Consider the following 22,597-nt stretch of genomic DNA (forward strand, 5'->3'; position numbering starts at 1 on the left):
AGATATTTGGATTTTTGCCTGAAGCCAGTGACACGCCAGTCTTGTACGTATTAAGAAGCGCATTGTGAAGCGCAAGACCGGCATCGTGATAGGCTACCGCGTCTTTGGTCGCTGTTGTGCGCCGTATCGGCTCAACCCGTCTCTCCGGCCAACTTTTCTTGCGCGACCGCCGTCCAGCTTTCCATCGACCATTGAACAAGATGGCGACCGCCAGGCTGTCGCCAACGGCGAATCTTTTGCGCAAGTCCCGTTTATTCGCCCTTCCCCAAGCTTTGCAGCCTCCGCAGGAGCCCCCGGCGTCCAAAGCCGTGTTCGAATCCAACACCTCCACCCTCCCTCACCCCATCCGCGCTTCGATCGTCACTCCGCAAAAGGCCCTAGCTAGAGGCGATTGGGGTTTGAAGCGGTCTTTGCCAGCGAAGTCGACATCGGAAAAGTCTTCGAGACCTATCGTCCGGTTGCAGGCCCTGGACACTTACGAACATGTCACCGATTTCGAGTCCGCAGCCGATCACACCCTGACCCTGGAGAAGTTCCAGGAGCTACACATGCCCATGTCACTTCCCTCTAAAGTCAACTACGCGACAAGCATCGTTCCCAGGCACCAGAGCCCGTTCGAAACCTTTGTCGACAACACCGAAAAGAGCCAGAGCTTGGCAGAGACCGGTGCTAAACAGTATAGACAGTCCGGTCCCTGGCTTGGTGGTTTGAGCCAGGCAGAGTTCGTGACCTATCTGGACCAAGTACGTTCAAAGAAGCCAGAGCTGCTTGTGCAGATGCGAGAGCGGCTCGAAGCCAAACGGTTTGCCGAGGCCCGGAAACAGGCTCAGGATAACGGGGAGGACTTGGAAGCAATTGAGCCTGTCAAGGTTACCGACGAGGAGTTCAAGACATATATCAAAACCCTCAGAAACGATCCATTTGCTCTCGGTCCCGTTGTGTTCGAGTTGTTGGATCTTCCGTCGCCTCCTGCGGTGCCCAGCGAGCGGATCGGACGCAAGTACTATCAATCCCCCGGGACCAAGCTGTCAGCGTCTGAATACTCTGTGACCGGACCTCCCAAGACACACCCTTCTGCTGGTCTCTCTTACACACGATCCCACGCTCTGACATACAACCACCCTGAGCATGGTCCACAGGCCTTCCAGCGCCCTGTTGAGGCTCGTATCTTGCGCCCGAAGGGCCGATTCAGGGGACGTGTTTCTAGGGCTATTGCAGGTGTTGGTGGTATTGCAGTTGAAGACTTGAATGCCATGACCTTTATCGACCAAGGCACACCTCCTGGTCTGACGTTCTTCGATGCGACTATCCCTGGTGGTGCCAAGTACTGGGTTACCCCGATTCGCGCTGCTGTCGATTCTGATGGCAGAATTGGGCTGTCGTCCTACCGTGCCAGTGCAACTGCCAAGGCACCTTACGGCATTCAGGATTTCAAGAAGCCTGGCGTCACAAGCATCTCGGAAGCCGCTCGACGGGACGCCAACGTCGTGCCCCGTTTGGATCGACCCCGTTTCAACCAGGGTCGTTTCAGGCCCTCGCCCGACAATGTATCGAGGGCACCTGAGAAGTCAAAAGAAGACCTTGTCAATAGCCTTATGCAGGACTTGAATGCGTCGCGATAAGAAGGACAAGAGGTCCTGAGCGATGGAATTTTGACAAAGAAATGTACGATTAGACCTGGGGCTTGTGTAAAGCTACTCTCATTACCCTTCTGCACATGTGATATAAGCCAATGCATCGATCTCATATTATTGAACTCGAAAAATCCTACGGGCCCAAGGTCTGTAGTAGTAGCATTTGCATTGCGTTTCGGCCGTAAAAGAAAACATCGAGGCCTCAGGCTCAAATATCTATACCTTACGTAATAGAGTAATATCACGTGATTACTAGGGTTGAAGTAGGGCAAGGACCCGCACACCGCTAAGCGAGAGCAACCGCCCGAGTCTTCCAAAACGGCAACACTTTAGATTCCTATCCCCGAACATCCTTCCAGCCAACAATTCGCCAAAATGGGTCGCGTCCGTACTAAGACCGTCAAGCGGTCCGCCAAGGTCATCATCGAGCGCTACTACCCCAAGTTGACCCTCGACTTCGAGACCAACAAGCGCATCTGCGATGAGATCGCCATCATTGCCTCCAAGCGTCTTCGCAACAAGATCGCTGGTGTAAGTGCTTCACACCAATTATCTCATTGAACAGTTGCTAACTGCTATACTCAGTACACCACCCATCTGATGAAGCGCATTCAGCGTGGTCCCGTCCGCGGTATCTCCTTCAAGCTTCAGGAGGAGGAGCGTGAGCGCAAGGATCAGTACGTCCCCGAGGTCTCCGCTCTGGATGTTTCCCAGACCGAGTCCGGCCAGCTCGATGTTGATGCCGACACCAAGGACCTCCTCAAGTCCATGGGCGTAAGTTTGCTTTGTCTACAATCACGACGAAAAATAATCTAATTATCTTCTAGTTCGACAACCTCAAGGTCAACGTCGTCGCTGTCAGCCAGCAGCAGCAGTCCGAGCGCCCCCGCCGCTTCGGTCCCCGCTAAATCTAGCACCCTGGATGGTTGCGTTGGGAGATACAAAAGTTCTTTGACGGTCTTAGGTCGGCTCCTGGCGTTTCCCTGACGACACTCCCCCCGGGCTGGCTTTCTTCCCGGCTATCACGGTTTTAGCTAAAGAATGGAGGCTATCCATGGATGAGGAATGAAAAAAATGATTCCCTTGACAAAGGTGTCGCCGATTCTCCTATGGGGATGACGCTTGATTGCCAAAACTTGTCCTCGTGCGTTTACCTGTGGGGCTTGTTCCCCAGGTTTAACTACGTAGGAGTCTTCGGATATTGTTCGAATTGACTCGGGGCCATCGAGTTTTGATCGGTGCTACATACGGATGCTCAGCATTCTGCGGATTGAAGTCTCATGGCCAGTCGTAGATTTTTTTATGAATATCGTAGTCGTCACATGCCTCCGGGTATGCACTGTAAGAAATATGGAACGCCGCTCACTATGCAATCGCCTCCTGCCGTCTCAGATCTGATCAAGTAGATCTGCCTGGTTTGCAGTGGACTCTTTGTCTCGCCGATCCTGCGGCACATATCCTTCAATGGATCCTCCCAGGGCATCTTCCGGCCGCGGCTGCGGGGCACTGGCAGAAGAATGCTCGCTAAGTTCATTCTCCTTGACGTGGACACCAACGCGGCCATGACGGTGTATACGACCCGTATCACCGCGCTCCAAAGCAAGCTCCTCAGAGCGCTCGTTGTCCTGGATATTCAAGTTCCTCATACCAGCCATCATGTCACCACCTCCGTCCAGCTGAGGAGTGCGCAACGCGGCCTTTGAACTCTCAACCTTGGATTTCTGTGATTTGGCACGACCTTCTTCGAGCAATTGGATGTTTTTGGCATGGGTGTCATTCGCCCGCCTCTCCCATACTGGCCTTTCGCCTAGTTGTACGCGAATGTAGAGAGCGCGTTCAGCACACTGGTCAGAGCACCATTTCTCGATGTTGTCGCTGGGCACAATATCCACGCTGCGCCCGCGGCCACCAGGTCCAGTCCCTTTAGCACCATATTTGAATCGGAACGATTGGCCTTGGCCATAATGGTCTTTGCGATTTTTGCGGGGACAAAGGCCATAGCCGCATAAATCCTCATTATTTCGTTCTTCCACGAGACTATCATAGTCGCTTGGTCGGAATGGATATAATGCTGATTTGAATAGCTGGGCGTCTTGTGGGGAGGGTGTTGCTGGGTCGGCGGATGGAGAGGAGGGAAGCGCGAGAAGTTCGATGATGCGGTCCAGGATCATTTCCTCCGCATCTTTCTGTGCCTGAATCTGATGCGCATGTTGAAGGGCGATTCCTAGGTGGTGAGTAGTCGCACGAGGGCGACCTTCGAGGTATTTATCTTGTTCTTCTCGAGTTGGGAGTGAAGATGGCTGTTCGGCGCTGGCGGCAGCGTATGCAGTTTGGAGGGAGGTTTTCAACGCATGTTTCGAAGAGGCTTGCGCAGGCATGGTGAATAGGTTGACACGTCGAGGTTTTGACTGGGCGTGTGGCAAGGAGTGGGAAGAGCAGAAGCTCGGGCATTTGTGGTCCACGATTTTCGGCGGAGGCAAAAAGCAAAGCCCGGGGTTCGCGGGCAGTGATGTCGCCAATAGGAGCCACGACACTTCACCTCCCGGCTTTTTCTGACGTAGGCACTTTTGGGGCAGGAAATGGAGGTTATGTTTCCTACTTGTTTCGTAATTTATCAAAGGGCTATGCTAGTCATTTCAGTGCTCGTGCTGGTCTCGGAATACGGTTACAGATTGCAGCTCGGTCCAGCTATCTAAGCTAACCAGCCCCCGTATAGCTTACATCGGGAGCTATAGATATGCAGGTCAGACCCGTAAAGTATCAGAGAAGGACATTGTCTTTAAGAAGAAGAACACACATTTGTTACAGCTTCTATGCAGTGCTGCGTCTACCCTGGTTCTTCTTAGCCGCCGATCGTCCAGTGGAGCCTCTGTCTCCCTCATCCCGCCAAGTGACGACCACCTCACTTCCCTTCCACACTCCTCCTCTCCCAACATCTGGTGTTCGCAATCAACGGCTGGTCCCCTACCTACTTCGTTCCTCAATCCCTGACCTCCGTTAGGGTGTTCGATCATCCAGTTCCACTGTGAGTCCCTTCCGGACCCCTCCACTCCCCCTCATCTCCCCTAGGCACCCATCAACACTGTCGTCATCCCGAGCTGACTTCGGTGTGACCAAAGTTTTGCTCCCTTTTCACCAGTATACCACTGCATGCTGGAGGTATCCGATCTGGTGATTTGCCCTGTATATTCCTAGCCTGATTGCCGTTACACGCCTGTGCTTTAGCGTCTCTACCCCCGTCGCTCCGAACTCTGGGGCCCGACTTGCCAGATGTCCAACCCGCCTTTTACGGTTAAATCGGTCTTCGAGTATGCTTCGGGCCATGATGAAGATCTCAGTTTCCCAATCGGTCAAATTCTAACCGTCACCGCTGTGGAGGATGCCGAATGGTACTACGGAGAATACACAGACGGGTCCGGGGACAAACAAGAGGGCATCTTCCCCAAGAACTTTGTCGAGCGCTATGAGCCTCCCGCTCCTCCACGCCCAACACGCCCTAACAGGCCCAAGAAGGAAGCTGAACCGGCAGCGATTGAATCTCCTGTCGCTGTGAGCGCACGTCAACCCGAAGCGGAGCCCGAGGTTGCGGAGCAGCCCGCCGAGGAGAACAAGGACGTAGTTGTCCAGCAACCACTCTCGCCTCAATCTCCTCACGCTGCTTCGAGTCCTGCTGTTGAATTGCCATCCTCTCCTTTGCAGCCGGCTCAAGTGCCTGCGCCTGTCGCCGCCGCCGCCGCCGCTCCTCCCGTGAAGGCATCCTCGAAGCCCCCGCCTCCGGCCGTGGCGGAGAAGCCTTCCGGCTCATCATTTAAAGACCGTATCGCCGCCTTCAATAAGCCCGCCGCGTCACCAGTTGCACCCTTGAAGCCCGCCGTTTCGCAGTCAAGTTCCTTCATCAAGAAGCAGTTTGTGGCTCCCCCTCCAAGCAAGGACTCGTTCGTGCCCGCGCCAAGGGACCCCGCTCCCAAGGTTTATAAGAGAGAGGAGGACCCAGAGGTGAAGGAGCAGCTTGCTCGCGAGCTACCGGTTTCCGAAAGCCGGCCTCCGCCGCCTCCTCTACAGCAAGAGTCGACGGAGGAGAGCGCCGAGGATCAGCCAAAGCCCACCAGCCTTAAGGACAGAATTGCTCTTCTTCAGAAGCAGCAGCTGGAGCAGGCCCAGCGTCACGCCGAAGCTGCTCAAAAGAAGGAAAAGCCTAAGCCTCCGAAGAAGTCACTTGATCTGCCTTCGGAAACCGTCGCTGCAGAGCCCGAAGAGGCCGAGTCACCTGTTGAACCATCAGCAACCGCTCGGGATCCGAGTGTCGATACCCTGCGAGCAAGAGCCCCTCCAGCTCCCTCGGCCCCCTTCTCGCCGACAGAGGAGATTGCCAGCGATACTAATGATGCTGACTATTCCGCTGCCGCGGACTCCGAAGATGAAGGAGAAACATCTGCTAGCAAGGATGATGAGGAGGAGCCTGCGGAACAGCCCTCGACCCATGCAGTTGAGTCTAAGGGAGAGGAGGCTGATGAAGAGGACGAGGAAGAAGAGGAGATGGACCCTGAGACCCGACGCCGAATGGAGCTACGTAACCGTATGGCCAAGATGAGTGGTGGCATGGGCATGATGGGCCTCTTTGGCCCGCCAGGCGGTATGCCCGGTATGTCTGCTGCTGCGCCCCGGAAACCTAAGACTCCTGGTGAATCAGAAAAGAAGCTCGAAGAGCCGACTTCACCGGGCATTGCTCCTCCTGTCCCTTTACCGGGAATGAACATTCACACTCGGCCCGTTCCTCCTCCTGCCGATGTGGAGCAAGAGGAAGAGGAACCCCTGGCGACTCCTATCACTGAGCAACATGCCTCCCAAGACGTGCCAGATGTCGAGGAGGTCATCCATGATGGTGCTCCGCCTTCTCTTCCTCGTCGCTCTACTGACAGACCTCGCCCGCCGCCTATTGCGTCGCGGCCTGTTCCGTCTCTCCCTGTGCCAGCCGATACGCCAGCTTCGCCCCCACCAGTCCCAGGAGGTAAGTTATAGAGACTCATAACCTTCTCGGTACATTTTCGTTAATACGTTTAACTAGGTCGACCGGCTCCACCCCTGAGGCCCTCAACTGGCGATGAATCCGATGATGAGCTCTCCTTGCATGCAGAGAATTTGTCCTTAAGCCAGCCCGCAGGTGGACCACCTCCCGTGCCGGCACCCGCGCTTCCTGATCATATTGATGCCCGTCATTCCTCGACCTATGAATCTATCCCACCTTTTCCGACCCCGACTGCTGAAAAGAAAGCAAGCCGTCCACCACCTCCGATACCGTCAAATCCACCGGCGCCGCCAGCGCAGAGCCGCGCCGCGCCTCCACCACCTCCTGGTCAAATCCGCCGACGATCCACTGCGGATAGTCGTATGAGCGCCACTTCTGCTCCTCGACAGGCTGGTGAGGATGTCGAAGGAGAGGTGACCGAGTACGATGGAGACTACGACACTGATATTGCGTCGGGTGCCAAGTTCAAGGATGCCTTGAGATCTCATGAGCGTGATTCCAGTTTTGATGAGGGTACGATAACCGATGACCACTCGCTCCAGTCCCCACGCAGCCCTGTGGAACCTAGACAGCCTCCACCAGTCCCTTCGGGCGCTCCTAGGGGAGCCCCGCCGCCTCCTCCAAGTCAGCCGCCTCGGAATGCTAGGGCTTCCATAGACACACCTCGAGGCCCTCCCCCGCCTCCGCCAAACCGAGAGCCATTAGCTGGAGATGACGATGATGAAGAGTACGACCCATTCAATTATGCCGCCCCTCAACATGGCCTGCCTACTCCCCCGCCTCTTCCCACCGGACGCCCAGATGCGCCGCCCCCTCCACCTCCGCATCAAGAGACTGAAGAATACGATGACTTGTATGATGCATCTCCAGTCCAAACCTCAGCAAGCGAGAAGCCGCCTACATCAAAACATGAGAAGAGGCTTTCTTTGGCGCCACCACCTCCCATGGCTTCGGCCTCCGGGATGCCATCCCCATCGACTAGTCGAGGCCAGCGGGCTTCCATGGACATGTTAAGAGGATCCAACGTTCGACGCTCCATGGATGTCTCTCGACCCTCTGTTGACCAGGGTTACATCGCCACTGAAGTTGATCTTGGAGAGAATACTCTTTGGTGGACGCAGCCCAACACCCCCCTCCCGCCTTTCAAAATCGAAAAGACATCCTTTTCGAAGTTGAAGAGTCATCTTCCTCGAAGCGTGGTGGGAAGACAACAGTTTCTAAGGACGTCTACATTCTGTTCATTGACTACTCTCAGACCATTGTGACTGTGCAGTTCGACGGCAAGAATCCCGTGGATGCCACCCTGGAGCAGCGTCACGAAGCTCCACCGCTCCAGCTCCGCCAGGACCAACTGGAACAAGCCCATATTCAGCTCGGAACCCGCATCTCTGACTCTATAAACGCCATTCAGAATTCTACTGTCGGCGATGGCACACCATTTGGGCTCGTCCAGCATCTGCTTAACCCGCTATCTGATGCGCTGCTTCCTGTTGGTACCCGGGCATATGGTGCGCTGGTTTACTCCAATCTGGCCAATGCATCTGTCTCTCAAAATGATGAGATCCGCGCTGGTGATATCGTGAGCTTCCGCAATGCCCGATTCCAAGGCCACCGAGGCACCATGCACCAGAAGTATAGTGCTGAAGTGGGCAAGCCAGACCACGTCGGCATTGTCGTCGACTGGGACGGCACTAAGAAGAAGATTCGCGCTTGGGAGCAGGGACGCGAGAGCAAAAAGGTGAAGATGGAAAGCTTCAAGCTGAACGACCTGCGCAGTGGTGAGTGTAAGGTCTGGCGAGTGATGCCGCGTACCTGGGTTGGCTGGGAATCTTCCAAATAAGGAGATTCTAAGTCTTGTCGGCGGAGGTGATTTGGATGATTCTTTCTTTTGTCTAGATTCGATGGGAATGTGTCTGAGATAGGGCTCACACATTCCTCCCCCTATACTTTTCCCTTTTCTTACGCCATCCTGCTTATGTGGTAATGAGAGAGCCGGGTGGACGATTTTGATGGAGAATTGAGCGAGCGTGCACACCCTTTTGATTTCCTCGTGTCCCCGGTAAATTCTGCATGACCAATGCCCCTTCCGCTCTGCTATGATTATTTTTAGTTACCATTGCCTGTATCTATTTGCAATGTATCCATTTTCAAGTCTTCATGAACGTACACTGTCCATATAGTATGTGCTGCACGTGATCCTATATTTATGACCGCCTCAGGTGTCGAGTGGCCATTTCCTTATCGGGCAGCCATCTCCCTCCAACTTCTTCCAACCTCCGCAGCTCGTCTCGCAACCGCCAAAATGGGTGGCGACCTGAACTTGAAGAAGTAAGTTGACCTCAAGTTATACACCGGCTTTCGAATATCCAGAATCCTCCTTGAGAATTTCAAATGCTAACCAGATCCCAGATCATGGCACCCGGGGTTGATGCGCAATCAGGAGCGCGTCTGGTCGGAGGAGAAGCGCGCTCTCGAAGAACGCAAGCGTATCGACCAACTGCGCCGAGAACGCGACGAAGAGCGCCAGATGCAAGAAATCCAGCGCCTGCATGAGGCCTCAGGGAAACCGAAGCAACTCAACCGAGTCGACTGGATGTACCAAGCCCCTTCTAGCGCAACGGGCCATTACTCGGAAGAGATGGAGGGGTACCTGCTTGGCAAGCGCCGCATTGACGGAATCCTATTGAAGAACGATACCGACAACCAGAAGCTAGAGAAGGGTGCTGATCTTGCTGGCGCGAATGCGGCCACTGCTGCAGCGGCCGGTCCGTCTGTTGGATCTCAACGTGATACCATGGCTAAGGTTATGGCTGATCCGCTGTTCGAAGTCAAGAAGCGAGAGCAGGCTGCGTATGAGGCTATGGTCAAGGAGGCTGTGCGACGGAAGGAGGAGAGAGGAGAAACGCAATGCTCGCGATGGAGATAAGGACCGCGATGCAAAGCGCCGGAGATACAGTGATGATGCTGAGGATGACCGCCGATCCCGCCACCATCACTCTTCGCGCCGTCATCGTTCAAGATCCCCTGGGCGTTCCAACCGCGAACATCGCAGCGAACGTGATGATCGCGATCGTCGAGAGGACAGACGCCGCAGAGAGAATCGTGATCGTCGGGAGGATGGACACCGCAGAGAAAATCGTGATCGACGGGAGAATGGTCCCCGCAGAGAAAATCGTGATCGTCGAGAAGAAGGACGCCGTGGAGATGACCGAGAGCGCCGCGACGACCGAGAGAGAAAAGAATTTTACACGAGCCGTCGAGATCGAGATGACGAGGGTGAGCGCGATCAAGGCAAGGACCGCACCCGATCTCCACACCGTTCTCTTCCCCCGGGACGCTCTCCATCTCCACGCCCAACAGAAGAACGCGGTGCCCGCCGCGATTATCCTCGACGAGACTACAACAACGACCTTCGCCCAGTTGCTCGAGAGCGTGGCCCGCCACCTCCTCGCCCTGAGGCCAACAAAACCGAACCCAAGGAACAGGAAGAAGAGCGCCGCCGCAAGCTAGCCGAGATGCAATCGAATGCCACCGATCTCGAGTCAGATCGCCGCCAACGCATTGCAGAGATCACCACGAAGGAAGAGCAGCAGGCAGAGGCGGACGACAAGCAACGCTCAGAACGTGGCCAGTTCATGTCGCAGATCCACAAGCGTGCGCAAGAAGATACATTGGATGAACGTATTAAGCGCAGTCGCGGTGGACTGTCCAGGATGGACGAGGATTGAGGTTCAAGCTTTTGCATTTCCTATGTATCGACTACATGTTTTAGCGGTGATTCCCTAGTACTATTCACAAATTCAATGAGACAAGTTTGTATCTACAGACACGCTCTATCGTCGTAGATAGCTTCAGCCAGACCAAGGAGATAATCTAGATGTCGGGAAGGATTGTATTCCAGAGATATATATATCAACGATACGCTGGAAAAGACAAGAATCGGTCAGAGAAGTGAAGCATTCTCTTCTCTTCTTTTTGCCCATTGTCCGGTTGAACAAATACATAGAAGTGAAGTAAAGCAGACTCGTATGAATGGACATCCTTTCCTGTACTGATTATCCTGATATCAATTCTATCTACAATTACAACCTGGAACCAAGTAAACTCCCTTAAAGCAACAATAACTCGCCCGTAGCTGCGCCACCAGCAAACTGAGGCTGGTACGCCTGCTGCTGGTTCTGCGTAACAACATACTGTGTCTGAAGCGCGCCTCCACCACCTACGCCATCGTCACGTCCACCAATGTCCATTGAGGCCATCTGTTGCGAACCGATGTTGTTGAAGTACGAGTCTGCCGCGCTAAGTGCCTCGGCTGAGGTGTTGGTGCCAGGGGCAACGCTTCCAACTGGAACAGGGAAAGTGGGGGGAGCAGCATTGACGGGGCTGATGGGGTTTCCTGTAGTCGTGATAGTGGCGAGACCGCTGTTGCTGGTTGATGCGGCTGGCATGCTGGCAGAGGGAGGGTTGTATTCGAGCATGGTACCAGTGCCGTCTTCGATGCGAGGCCGTTGCAACGCCGGGCTCGGTTGCAGACGACGAGGGCGTGCGGCGCGGAAAACTTGGTGGATAGGCTTGAGGTAGACAGTGGCCAGAGTGCCGACGTTCAAGCACAACTCCTCAAGTGTACGAGGGTCCAGCTTCTCGCTCTCCGCGGTGATGGGTGGTTTCTGGCCCATGACAACTTGCTTGGCTGTTGCCGGGTCGGTCGATAGCAGACGCCAATACATGTAGCCTCGGTCACGGAGGTCCGGGTCATCTGTCTCTTCCGTGCACCACTTGAGGACTTGAGGAACAAGTTGTTGACCCTTCGTAGGCCGCTGGATGAAGAACTTCACGGTGGCAGTGAGAAGGGCCAACTGCACTTCGATGGTTTCGTCGTGGAAGGTAGCCAAGTAATCCTGCAGCAGGCCATCCGAGTTCTCAATACGATCCGCATACTGACCGATGATCCAGATGATGGCTGCTTTGGCTTCGGGCTCGTCGAGGTCGTCAATGTTGCTAATCACGTGGCTGATGATGCTCTCGTACTGGTTGGGATACTTGCGGAAGATATTGCGGATCACAACCGTGGCTTCCTGGACGATGTACGGAATCTTGGCATCGACCAGCTCCAACAAGGTATCGATACATTGCTTTGCGGCGGACTCAATCTTGATTGCCAGTTTACCGATGGCACGCACTGCCTTACGTACGAAGTGTACATCAATCTCTGTGGCATATCTGTCGGAAGTGGTTAGTATGGCAAGCGGTAGGTAATCGTAGAAAGAGACTCACTCTCGAAGCTCAGCCAGAACCACGGAAATGTTATCCTTTGTGGTCAGCATGAACATCAACTCCAACTTGGTCACTTTGACGTAGATCGGGTCGTTGTAATTGCAGAAGAACACACGAATATCATTACGAAGGACTTCCGGGCGCTTCTGCAAGATCAGAATGGCATTGCGCAGGGCGAGATATTGAACCTCTGGCGGCTTGGAGAGCAAGGTGACAAGGGGCGGTGATAATTTCCGGCAAAGTGACGTGATGTGCTTCTCCTCGGCGATGTAGTTCATGAGATAGAGGATCACTCGGCAAGCAGTCAATACGACTGCAGAGTTCGAGTGAGATAACCGCGGGGCAATTCGTTCTGCCAGCAGAAGGGCCTCGGCATTATCTTGGGGCACGTAAGACATCAGAGCTTCGAGGATGTAAGATTGACCCCATCTAGCCCAGCGGTTAGATCAGAGTTTCCTGGTTTCAAAGGGGGACGAAAGATACATACTCAGAGCAATCGGGCAGAATAGAAACTAGTTTTGAAGCACTGACATAGTCAATGGTCAGAGAGATGGACTCGCTGCGGCCCCAGATGTCGACCAGGGAGGCCAGAACACTGGAGACGACTGTGGGATTTTCGTCTTTCAACATCTTATTAAGGCGATCGATCAAATCTGAGTTTTCAACTGTCTTCTTGTCGTGTTCGTAGAGTTTGGCCACACAGAAAGCGGCAGTCTTGCGGACGTAGGGGTCGCTGTCTTGCATGAGGCGCTTGAGAGGCTGGAATGTCGCTTCGACGAACTCGCGCACATGAACGTAGGAAATGGTTCGCAGTGCAAGCGCACGCACAAGCGGATTGTCGTCTGCCATGTCCTATGAGATGGTCAGAGGTGCACTCCTGAATCTCTCCCACCACTCCACGACGGAGACATACATCAACTAGAATAGAAAGCGCCTTCATCGCAACCTCCGGCTTCATTCTCGAATAGTTGACCAGGAACAAGAAGCACCTAGGATCGAAGTAAGCAGGTGGACTCCCAAGACCATGCGACACCCCGCAGGCGCGGCTGGGCGAGGGTCTCATACATTTTCTTGATTTCCAAGCTCGGCAGGTTCATGCAGTCAATAACATCCGGGAATAGCGCAACCATATCGTTATTGCTCATGGTCATATTGGCGACAATCTTCTTCAAGGCGATCTTTTTGGCGGAGTAGTTCTTATCTTTCTTACCGCCGCTATTGAGTTCCTGTCGCAACTCGGCGACCTTGCCCTGTGAAGTTCGCGCAAAACGTAAGCTACTTGGCGAAGCATAGGGACCGAAAGCAATAAACATTAGGAAGCAAGTGTAGAGTATATCAGGTCTCAAAAGACAAGGTGTAAGGAACGGTAGCTGCGAAAGTCACATAGGACAAAAGTTGCATATGATACGGCCAGATGCGGGGAAGGTTGAAAGCCACCATGGGCAAATCAGGCGATCAGGTATATCACTTACCCTAGCGAACAGCTTTGCATCGCCGCCAGAACTCATGATTGCGGCGTTGGACGAAACGCAAGGTTTAATGAGCGGTTGTTTTCTTCGGAGGCTCTGGATCAAGCAGGGAGGCGTGCGATCGATTGATCGATTGCGACGACTGAATATGGATCACTTGAGGCTCAGGAGGTACGAAGTAACCTAAGGTGAAGGCGACGCGAAAATCGAGGGCAAAAAAGGACCGGATCGGGGATATGGAGGGGGTGGTCCGTTGTCAAAAGGGTGAGACTGTCGCTTCACTCCACCGCAATTGTAGCCCGTTCGGAAGAGTCGGAGAGAATTGGAATCATGAAATGGACATAGTAAAGAAGAATTAGCGGGGAAGATCAAAGAGTGGGAAGTCGCGGTTGAGGTCGAGGAAAGGAGAATCCAAAGGCGGAGTGGAGGAAGCTGCGGAGGATCCTCCCTAGTGAAACCCCCGTCATCCACTTTTTCAGCTCTCACACGCCACCCTTCACCATTCTCATCTACGAACGCCATGTCGTCGGTTCTCCCACCTCCACCTCCACCGCAATGGGCCGTCGCGATGAACTCGCCGATGGCGCGACCCTCCAAGGCGGCATCCAGCATCCCAAATCCACCTGGCTTCGCCAGCCGTGGAGGTAAACAGGTGAGCTCAGCCCCAGAGCTGTCCTATTGCCGTGTTGACCATACGAATCATCCTCAGCGCGAGAAGCAGCAACAACAACCCACCGCAGCCAGGCCCGAAGAGACCGATACCCTGAAAATGAAGAAGGCATGGGAGATTGCCATCGCCCCGTCCAAGCAGCTTCCCATGAACGGTATCATGATGTACATGTCCGGCAACAGCCTCCAGATTTTCAGTATTATGATGGTTTTCATGCTGTTCAAGGGACCAATTCAAGGTCTGATTAACACCAATGCGGCCTTTGCCAAATACGAAACCCCGACGACCCGTGGGCGCCTGGTTGCAGTGAAGGCAGTCTACGTGCTGATGCAGCTGTTGTTGTTGGCCTTGGGAATCTGGAAAGTTAATGGAATGGGCTTGTTGCCGTATGTGTTCCCGAATGCATGGTCTCTCAACTTTTCACTGACACAACTGGCAGGACTACGAGATCAGATTGGCTCGCATGGGAATCGGAACGACAGCCTCTAGAGCAGGCTTATTTTGCTTTCAGGTGATAATGAGGATGATTCAGCTGTAGTATAAATTGAAATTCATGGCATGTTTAATTCAAGATATCAGCTCTTAAAAGGTCTTCGGCATGCAATACCATGCACCTCGGGTCAGAGGAAGAGGCCTGGAATGGATAAGTCATTGCCCCATAAGGGAAATGTCTCTTATAACACAGATATCTCTCGAGTGTCCAAACTTTACATAATTCGGTCTTCCCAGATCTGCCAATTATAGATATAGAGGCTTAGATATCTGTCTTGTCCTTCCCGGTTCGAGACTACATGACCTTTGGAGGTTTTCATATCTCCGAAGAATGATAGGAGATAGCCCTAGCCTCCAGATCCATGGTTTCTCTGATCCCTTATGTTGACACAGGATTGGTTCATCCCCTTTCTAGGTGTTGATGCTTGAAAGGTTGTCATCATTGTCTCGGAACAACGTATTGTGGCTCCATCCAGTACGGCCACCCGGCGGTCCACCCATTAACGGTAAATTTTCATGTTTATATTTTTACATACATACACTTCTACATAGAACCGCACGCAAGAATTCGGCACTACGCCTCTATTGACAGCCCTTTTTGAACCATTAGCATGAAGCTCGGAGAATTTGACAAGATGCCGACGTGCAGTTGTAACTCTTGGCTACAGTCGGAGTTAACCGCCGATAAGGGAGGACCCTTTCCATGCCAAAAAGCTTCGGCTTCTCGGCACAAGTCCAATAGCTCCACAAATGATAGACCAGGGCTCACTTCCAGGTTGGGTTAGTCATGGGTGAATGATATCCTGGTCTATTCCGCCTTCCAGGCTCTTGACTTCAACCCTCTCTGGCCGGTGCGGACTTCATCCTCCGCGGCCAGTGCGACACCGGATATGGGTACTTCACCAGAATCAACTGCGACCGACTTGGAACAAGCACATCCTGAAAATGCGGGGAATCGAAGTGGAGATATCGCTGATGTCGACTATTCGGTCTTTACCGTTAGCCAAAGGCGATATATTGTTTTCATGGCTTCGTGGGCTGGGTTCTTCTCTCCCGTTTCGTCGCAGATCTACTTCCCGGCTTTAAATACTCTCGCCAAAGACCTTCATGTCTCAAATTCTTTGATTAATCTGACCTTGACTAGCTACATGGTGAGTCGATATCATAGTCAAATGCGATGCTCCGCGACTGACGCTGTGGTAGATCTTTCAAGGACTGTCGCCCATGTTCATTGGTGATTTCGCCGATAAAGCTGGAAGACGACCAGCCTATGTCGTGTGCTTCACAATCTATATCGCGGCTAATATCGGCTTGGCTTTGCAAAATAATTATGCGGCGCTTTTCGTTCTCCGATGCCTGCAAAGTGCGGGAAGCAGCACCACCATCGCACTCTCGTCGGGCGTAGTCTCGGACGTGGCGACTGCATCTCAGCGTGGCTCATACATGGGCCTTGTGACAGCGGGTTCTCTCCTAGGGCCCTCGGTGGGTCCAGTGATTGGAGGTCTCCTTGCTCAGTACCTTGGCTGGAGGTCCATATTTTGGTTCCTCGTCATCTTCTCGGGGGCGTTCATGGTTCCGTTCCTAATGTTCTTCCCCGAAACAGCCCGTGGTGTCGTTGGCGATGGATCTTTGCCGCCTCAGAAATGGAACATGTCTCTGATCAGCTATTTGAGGTCCCGGAAAGCTCGTGACGAAGGTGTCGAGTCACCAGCCGGCACAAAGCAGAAGCTCAGTTTTCCCAACCCATTGCAGACACTGGCCATCGTATTCCAGAAAGATACCAGCATCGTCTTGTTCTGCAACGCGATTCTCTTCGCTGGCTTCTACGATGTCAGTGCGACAATTCCGTCGATCTTCAACGAACTATACGGTCTGGACGACCTGCAGATCGGCCTGTGCTACATTCCCTTTGGACTTGGCGCGAGCATTGCATCAATTTTGAATGGTAGATTCCTCGACTACAATTATCGCCGTATTGCGAATAGCATAAACTTCCCGTTGGTGAAGAACCGCCACGCGGATCTGCGGAATTTCCCAATCGAAAAAGCTCGTCTTCAGATCGCCTTTCCAATGCTAGCAATTGGAAGTCTGAGCATCCTCGCATTTGGTTGGTGTTTGAACTTTGGTGTCCATCTCGCTGCGCCTACCACCATTCTATTCTTAATGGGCCTTACCCTCACAGGCGCTTTCAACACAGTCAGCACCCTGCTGGTGGACTTTTACCCCACCCAGGCAGCCAAAGCTACAGCCGCCAACAATTTTGTGCGATGTTTGCTCGGAGCTGGCGCGACTGCCCTTATCGACCCTATGCTCTCGTCCATGGGTCGTGGATGGTGTTTCACATTTATTTCTCTGGTCATGCTTTGTACGTCTCCGCTGCTCTTGATCGAGATCCACAACGGTCCTAAATGGCGTGAAGAGCGCCGTTTGAAAGAAGAAGCGAAGAAGCTCGGGAGTATCACATCCCCTGTAGCCGCGAGGCAGAACGAGAAGTCTGTTACAGATGCTTAATTTCTCACAGCCATTACTACTGCATCGTCATTTATGCCGCAATGATAGAACTTTAGCGTACAACCATGATCGATGCCCTTATGCTGAATCTTCCCTTGAAAACGATTTATTGATAGACAATATTTACGTGAACATTAATTGAAAAGTGATCCATATAATACAATCCTGTCTCACCGATAACTTGAAGATGTTTTAATGTAAAAAGTATCATCCACGTGCATTGACTGCCCCACGACAACCCTCCAAGAATATTTGACAAAATTCCCATACCTCTGTGTAGGTATTGTAGAGCGGGGCAGGGGCCACACGAATAACGTCTGGCTTTCTCTCATCAATGACCACCGCATGCTCCTCCAAGTGATGCAAAATGTGGTCAAGAAGCCCCGGTTGAAGCCGCAGACTAAGCTGGGCACCACGCTCGGCTGGATTGGAAGGCGTAATCAGGCTGAAGGGCTTGTCCTTTGGTGAGGCGTCCAGAGGATACTTGAGCAACAGATGCTCAAGATAACCCGTGATATTGAGTGACTTCTTGCGAATTTCCTGCATGGTAGCACGGTTGAATATCTCCAGTGAGGCGACAACGGCGTTCATATCAAGAACGGAGGGGTTAGAGAGCTGGAAACCAGCAGCACCGGGTTGAGGTGTGAACTCTAAAGCAATTAGCTTTGTCTATAATATATCGAATAATTATCACGCACTGTTCACCATGTTGAATCGAGTCTTGATATCACCACCCCACCAGCCCGAAAAGCGTGGACGGAATGTCTCGTCGCTGTCAGGCTGCTTCTCATCCACACGGCCATGGCGTTCGTGGACAAATAGTGCTGCCATACCGCCAGGGCCACTGTTCAAATACTTGTAGCTGCACCATGCTGCAAAATCGACGTTCCAATCATGCAGGCGTAGGTCCACGTTTCCGGCAGCATGAGCACAATCCCATCCGATTAGAATTCCCTTTGAGTGCGCATGTGCTGTGATGCGTTCGATGTCAAAATACTGTCCTGTGTAGAATTGGATTCCAGAGAGCAGAACCAGTGCAGTACTGGAGGCGTTGTCATCGATTGTTTTGATGATTTGTTCTGTGCTGAGAACGGGGTGATCCTGGTTCTCGGGTTCAATCAAGACCATGGCATCCTTTGGATCCAAGTTGTGGTGTCGAATTTGAGACTCGATTGCATACTAATAATGATCAGTACTATTGAAAATGCAATGAATGAGCTAACTCGGGTATATTGCATACATGGTCACTGGGAAAGGCCTTGCCCTCCAAGATAATCTTATACTTCTCCTTGGTTGGACGGTAGAAACTTGCCATCAGGAAATGTAGATTCGCAGTCAAGGTCCCCATAACAGCCACTTCGCTCTCAAGTGCACCCACAACTGGCGCCATCAGCTTGGAGCCGGCGGTGTCGACATCGACAAAGGGAGGAAGCAATTGGTCGTCATGCGGGACAAAATGCCCGGTGACGCCTTTTGTGGCCCATGTTCGTAGATACTGTTCAATATATCGCCGGGTGCTTTTTGGTTGCACACCCAGTGAGTTACCACATAAATAGATACATCTCGAGTCGGACGTTTCATCATGTTCTGCATTTCTCAACTGTCAATATATCGTTGCTGTGTGATGCAGGTATATCGAGGAGGTTTAAATACCCTTGTCTTCTGCCAGGACCCTTCTCTTTAGGTCATTCTTTGAAGGAACAATAAACTCATCCTGAAACTGACGCAGCGGATCTTGGGCGTCGAGAGCTTCAGCATACTCTCTTGTGTGAGCTCTGATATCATCCTGATATGGAAGCGGGGGGCCGGCTTTGATATCCCGGACGTGCTGTCGTGAGCCCATATTTCCGTGTTAGTGACTTCTGTAGCTATGCAGAGCCGTCTAATTCCGATAAAGAATACAGCTTGACCAAAATGACCAACATTCAACCTGCACCCCGCCATGTCCGATCTTTACCATTTTCGTCATGTTGTGCCATTGCACACCGCCCTAGATGACCAATCGCGCCACTGCCGAGCTGACTAACGCGACGATATCGAGTCGAGTGATGCCATCGTCAACTTTCTCCTTGCCATATCTCCGGCCCTGAGACTCTGCATCCTTTACAAAAATGTCCAGGTCCTTCCTCACACCCAGAGCTGTCAGACAGCTGTCAAAACAGCCCTGTCGGCTCTTCTCGACCTCCCGACCGGCCTTGCGCCTCTCCGCATCCTCCGTCGGCGAGTCCGCTTCTCGCCGGGCAACTGTTGCAGCAACAGCCCGCACTTCCCTTTGCAGACCTTTAGTACTGAGATCATCGTTCGCTCGATCCCTCTTCCGTCAGCCTTCTGCTTTTTTCTCCGCCTCCTCCATCCGCCCTGCCACTCATGTTACGCAAAACCCGAGAACTGGAGATGATGGAGAGAACCTTATGATCAGTATCTCGCCACGAGCCGTGGAGGTAGGTTAACAACCCATTATATTCGATGTGCCTGTTCCTGTTTTATATCGAGGCTTTGAGTGGCTTGTGCCGGATGGGAAGCTTCACCGGAATGGTTATGCGCCGCTGTCGGGAACTCCAAAAACCACCGGAGATCCCATGGCCCCAGCATAAGCCTGTTCCGGCCTCATTCTATCACATACGACCATAGGGTGTGGAGAACAGGGCTTCCCGTCCGCTCAGCCGTACTTAAGCCACACGCCGGCAGGTTAGTAGTTGGGTGGGTGACCACCAGCGAATCCCTGCTGTTGTATGTTTTTGTTTTTGGAGTTTTTTTTTTTTTTTTTTTGGAACTTTCTATGGCCGTTCCTGCTGTACAGTTTCAATCAAAAACTAACTTATGCAGCGTCTTCGCGAAATTACCGACCCTACTTCCTCACCCTCCGCCACAAACCAAGAAACCCCCTACAACCACCTCCGCATTACTGTGACTAGTGGTGGCTGCCATGGTTTCCAGTATATGATGTCTCTTGAATCAGCGGAAAAAATCGACGGCGAAGAAGACACCGTTTTTGAGGGTGATTTGGATGGTGCTGCGCCGGCTGCGGAGGCTGCCGGAGAAGCTAAGGTTGTCATGGATGAGCCGTCGTTGGAGCTACTCTCCGGAAGCACAGTCGATTACACCACCGAGTTGATTGGCAGTCAATTTAAGATCGTGGACAATCCGCGTGCGACGAGTAACTGTGGTTGCGGCACGAGCTTTGATGTCATGGATTGATTCCATTCTGGGGATCCCGGAGGCATTCTCTTGCGTGTACAGATACGACATACGGCACATCTCAAAGATAGATTAATGCATGTTATACCCCCTCTTCTCTCTATTTTGCTCTACGCAAGGCCCCTTGATAGCGCCCTGGGGAGTGTAGGATAATAAATATCGTAGATCTATGCATTCATCAAGTCTCCTTTTTCTTCTACCTCACACCAACACACTCCACATGGAGTAAATCACCTGCTCGAAAGAAGCAGAACAACAGACCGGGGCAAATGTGAATCGTACGCCCTCCAGAGATATCGCGATAGCCCGACTCGATTTTGAATCCGAATGGAAATCCAAGCGGGAACAAAACACGGATAGGAAAAAATGAACAAAAATAAACAAAAAAAAAGCGTATAGAAACCAGCAATTGGGGGAGACAATATGGAAATGAGAAACACAAGGGGAGCGGGATAAGAAAAATGAAAGAATAATTCATCTCGAGTCATGTCCGTTTCTTTCTTGCATGCAGAGTCCATCCTTCAACTTTTTTTTCCTTCTCCAAACACCCGCAGAACATGCCATGGTTGATATTTTCATAAATATCGAACCATTTCATGCGCCTGCACTTAGTAGACTCGAGCAAGGTTGCGGAGGTACCAGTCCACCAGACGGCGACCGGCCTTGGTCTCGCTTACGTGGATCAGATCGTTCTCCAGAGCGTAGTCGAGATCGTTGGCAATAGTAGGCTCGCCCTCGAGCAGAGCACCCTCGACCCAACGAATCTGGCGGCTACGCTGCTTGTTAACGAGCAACCAGCTGCGGAGCTTCTCGGGCTCAACCTCGAGGAAGCCGGCAAGCTTCTTGAGGTCCATGGTGGTGTAAAGCTTGAGGTAAGAGCGGATGGTGGGGTTGAAAAGGGTGTTCTTGACCTCATCCATGAAGATGGCGGTGTGGTGGTCGATGGGGTCGACGTTGGAGGCCGGGTTCTCGAAGTCGGGAGGAGTGGGGGAGATGAACTTGGGGCAGGAGGAGCGGAAAAGCTCCTCGAAGACGGGGAGGGCCTCCGGGCCACCCTGCTGCATGCGCAGGAACTGCTCACCGTACTTCTCGCGGACGGCGGAGTGAATGGTGTCGTCCAGACGGGTGGGGTGGAGAGCGACACAGATGGCGATCAGGGCGTACATCTGGTCGTTCTTCTTGGCAATAGTGTCGTAGCTGTTGCCGCCCTTCTGGAAGTTCTTCGTCCGGGAAACGTAGACCAGAATGTGGCTGAACATGCGGATGGCATCGCCGTAGCGGCGCATCATCATGTAGGAGAAGCCCACGTAGTAGTAGGTGGTGAAGTGGGCGGCCATGACGCGGGCGAACATGGCCTTCTTGTTCAGCTCAATGTCATCAAGGGTCTTCAGGGCCAAGCTGAAGTCACCGAGCAGGCAGTGCACGCGCAGCAGGCCGATGATGGAGAAGTATCCCAGCATCTTGTACAGCGGGCGAGAACCGTACTCCCCGGCGAAGGCGGCGCCGTCCTCGCCACGTTTGATGGCAGCGAGCTGCTCATTGATCTGCGATCGCTGGATGAGCGAGTACAGAACGTTAAGCACAGAGTAGCAGCCCCAAGTGTTGGGGTTCTCGCGGAGAAGCGCGGCCTCCTCCTCGTTGGATCCGGTGCGAGCCACACGGTTGCGGTAGCGGCAGAATGATTCGAATTGGTAAATGAACTCGTCAATGACATCCCAAGCCCAGTAGTACTAAAAAAAGTCCAACCGTTAGTCCTGTTGTTCTCTCTCACGCCACCGGGCTGGCCAATTTCACGAATGTGCCAAGCCCAGCCTTTTCTTTCTGTGTCCGGAGCTAATCAATGGACGAAACGGATGACCTACCGAGGGAATCTCAATATCGACGGGGCCTTCCGAGTTCAGGATATAGTGGAAAAGACTGCAGTAGTTGTCGTAGCTGGCGAACTTGGTCTCCAGAGTCGCCTGGTATTCCAGCGGGGTAGCAGCAGCGGTCAGCTGTGCCTGGAGGTCCTGGGCCTGAGAGCCACCAAGGGATGTTGTCCGGTCAAGCTCGCTCATGCTGTCGTCAAAGTTGACCTGCTCACGGTAGTCATTGGCCATAGCCTCCTCCTCAACGTCGGACTCATCGTTCAGGTTGGGGCGCGCATTGGCGCGGTCGTCGTAGGACATTGTGGGTGAGTGTGAAAAGGGAGGAGATTGGGTGGATTGGTGATTTTTTCGGTCGAGGAGCCGGGAAGACGGCAAAGGGCGGGTGGAGGGTTGGTGGGGGTGCACGTCCGTCGTCGCCGTGTGGGATTTAGCCAAAGAAGTCGAATTTTGAGGGT

The 22,597-nt window shown here is 52.9% G+C and overlaps 11 protein-coding genes across 11 annotated transcripts; 7 read left to right on the forward strand and 4 right to left on the reverse strand.

Annotated features, from left to right (window-relative positions):
• Positions 1–200: 200 nt before the first annotated feature.
• N7443_004935 (mitochondrial 37S ribosomal protein bS1m) lies at positions 201–1,622 on the forward strand (the record flags this gene model as incomplete). The annotated part of the gene is made up of 1 exon (XM_056884991.1): positions 201–1,622. The coding sequence occupies one exon, from the start codon at positions 201–203 to the stop codon at positions 1,620–1,622; it is 1,422 nt and encodes a 473-aa protein (XP_056743269.1).
• Positions 1,623–2,009: 387 nt separating this feature from the next.
• Positions 2,010–2,542, forward strand: N7443_004936 (40S ribosomal protein eS17; the record flags this gene model as incomplete). The annotated part of the gene is made up of 3 exons (XM_056884992.1): positions 2,010–2,165; positions 2,220–2,408; positions 2,462–2,542. 3 exons carry the CDS (start codon positions 2,010–2,012, stop codon positions 2,540–2,542), a joined length of 426 nt encoding a protein of 141 aa, XP_056743270.1.
• A 480-nt stretch (positions 2,543–3,022) lies between these two features.
• On the reverse strand, positions 3,023–4,012 carry N7443_004937 (Rtr1/RPAP2 family protein phosphatase; the record flags this gene model as incomplete). The annotated part of the gene is made up of 1 exon (XM_056884993.1): positions 3,023–4,012. The coding sequence occupies one exon, from the start codon at positions 4,010–4,012 to the stop codon at positions 3,023–3,025; it is 990 nt and encodes a 329-aa protein (XP_056743271.1).
• Positions 4,013–4,904: 892 nt separating this feature from the next.
• N7443_004938 (SH3 domain protein) lies at positions 4,905–8,500 on the forward strand (the record flags this gene model as incomplete). Its single annotated transcript, XM_056884994.1, has 3 exons — positions 4,905–6,642; positions 6,700–7,728; positions 7,833–8,500. The coding sequence occupies 3 exons, from the start codon at positions 4,905–4,907 to the stop codon at positions 8,498–8,500; spliced, it is 3,435 nt and encodes a 1,144-aa protein (XP_056743272.1).
• A 462-nt stretch (positions 8,501–8,962) lies between these two features.
• Positions 8,963–10,388, forward strand: cwc25 (U2-type spliceosomal complex subunit CWC25; the record flags this gene model as incomplete). The annotated part of the gene is made up of 3 exons (XM_056884995.1): positions 8,963–8,988; positions 9,070–9,535; positions 9,588–10,388. The coding sequence occupies 3 exons, from the start codon at positions 8,963–8,965 to the stop codon at positions 10,386–10,388; spliced, it is 1,293 nt and encodes a 430-aa protein (XP_056743273.1).
• Positions 10,389–10,769: 381 nt separating this feature from the next.
• Positions 10,770–13,442, reverse strand: N7443_004940 (putative AP-2 adaptor complex subunit beta; the record flags this gene model as incomplete). Its single annotated transcript, XM_056884996.1, has 6 exons — positions 10,770–11,880; positions 11,935–12,363; positions 12,422–12,786; positions 12,848–12,923; positions 13,000–13,304; positions 13,407–13,442. 6 exons carry the CDS (start codon positions 13,440–13,442, stop codon positions 10,770–10,772), a joined length of 2,322 nt encoding a protein of 773 aa, XP_056743274.1.
• Positions 13,443–13,923: 481 nt separating this feature from the next.
• On the forward strand, positions 13,924–14,562 carry N7443_004941 (ER membrane protein complex subunit 4; the record flags this gene model as incomplete). The annotated part of the gene is made up of 1 exon (XM_056884997.1): positions 13,924–14,562. The coding sequence occupies one exon, from the start codon at positions 13,924–13,926 to the stop codon at positions 14,560–14,562; it is 639 nt and encodes a 212-aa protein (XP_056743275.1).
• Positions 14,563–15,455: 893 nt separating this feature from the next.
• On the forward strand, positions 15,456–17,076 carry N7443_004942 (MFS transporter; the record flags this gene model as incomplete). The annotated part of the gene is made up of 2 exons (XM_056884998.1): positions 15,456–15,716; positions 15,769–17,076. The coding sequence occupies 2 exons, from the start codon at positions 15,456–15,458 to the stop codon at positions 17,074–17,076; spliced, it is 1,569 nt and encodes a 522-aa protein (XP_056743276.1).
• A 207-nt stretch (positions 17,077–17,283) lies between these two features.
• Positions 17,284–18,919, reverse strand: bna5-1 (kynureninase; the record flags this gene model as incomplete). Its single annotated transcript, XM_056884999.1, has 4 exons — positions 17,284–17,726; positions 17,775–18,255; positions 18,317–18,663; positions 18,730–18,919. 4 exons carry the CDS (start codon positions 18,917–18,919, stop codon positions 17,284–17,286), a joined length of 1,461 nt encoding a protein of 486 aa, XP_056743277.1.
• Positions 18,920–19,187: 268 nt separating this feature from the next.
• N7443_004944 (HesB/IscA family protein) lies at positions 19,188–20,274 on the forward strand (the record flags this gene model as incomplete). Its single annotated transcript, XM_056885000.1, has 2 exons — positions 19,188–19,517; positions 19,903–20,274. The coding sequence occupies 2 exons, from the start codon at positions 19,188–19,190 to the stop codon at positions 20,272–20,274; spliced, it is 702 nt and encodes a 233-aa protein (XP_056743278.1).
• A 608-nt stretch (positions 20,275–20,882) lies between these two features.
• Positions 20,883–22,442, reverse strand: N7443_004945 (putative eukaryotic translation initiation factor 3 subunit EifCl; the record flags this gene model as incomplete). Its single annotated transcript, XM_056885001.1, has 2 exons — positions 20,883–22,004; positions 22,137–22,442. The coding sequence occupies 2 exons, from the start codon at positions 22,440–22,442 to the stop codon at positions 20,883–20,885; spliced, it is 1,428 nt and encodes a 475-aa protein (XP_056743279.1).
• Positions 22,443–22,597: the final 155 nt, after the last annotated feature.

Source organism: Penicillium atrosanguineum, assembly GCF_028827265.1.
Source record: "Penicillium atrosanguineum strain IBT 20685 chromosome Unknown utg000003l_segment0_segment0, whole genome shotgun sequence".
Lineage (NCBI taxonomy): Eukaryota > Fungi > Ascomycota > Eurotiomycetes > Eurotiales > Aspergillaceae > Penicillium > Penicillium atrosanguineum.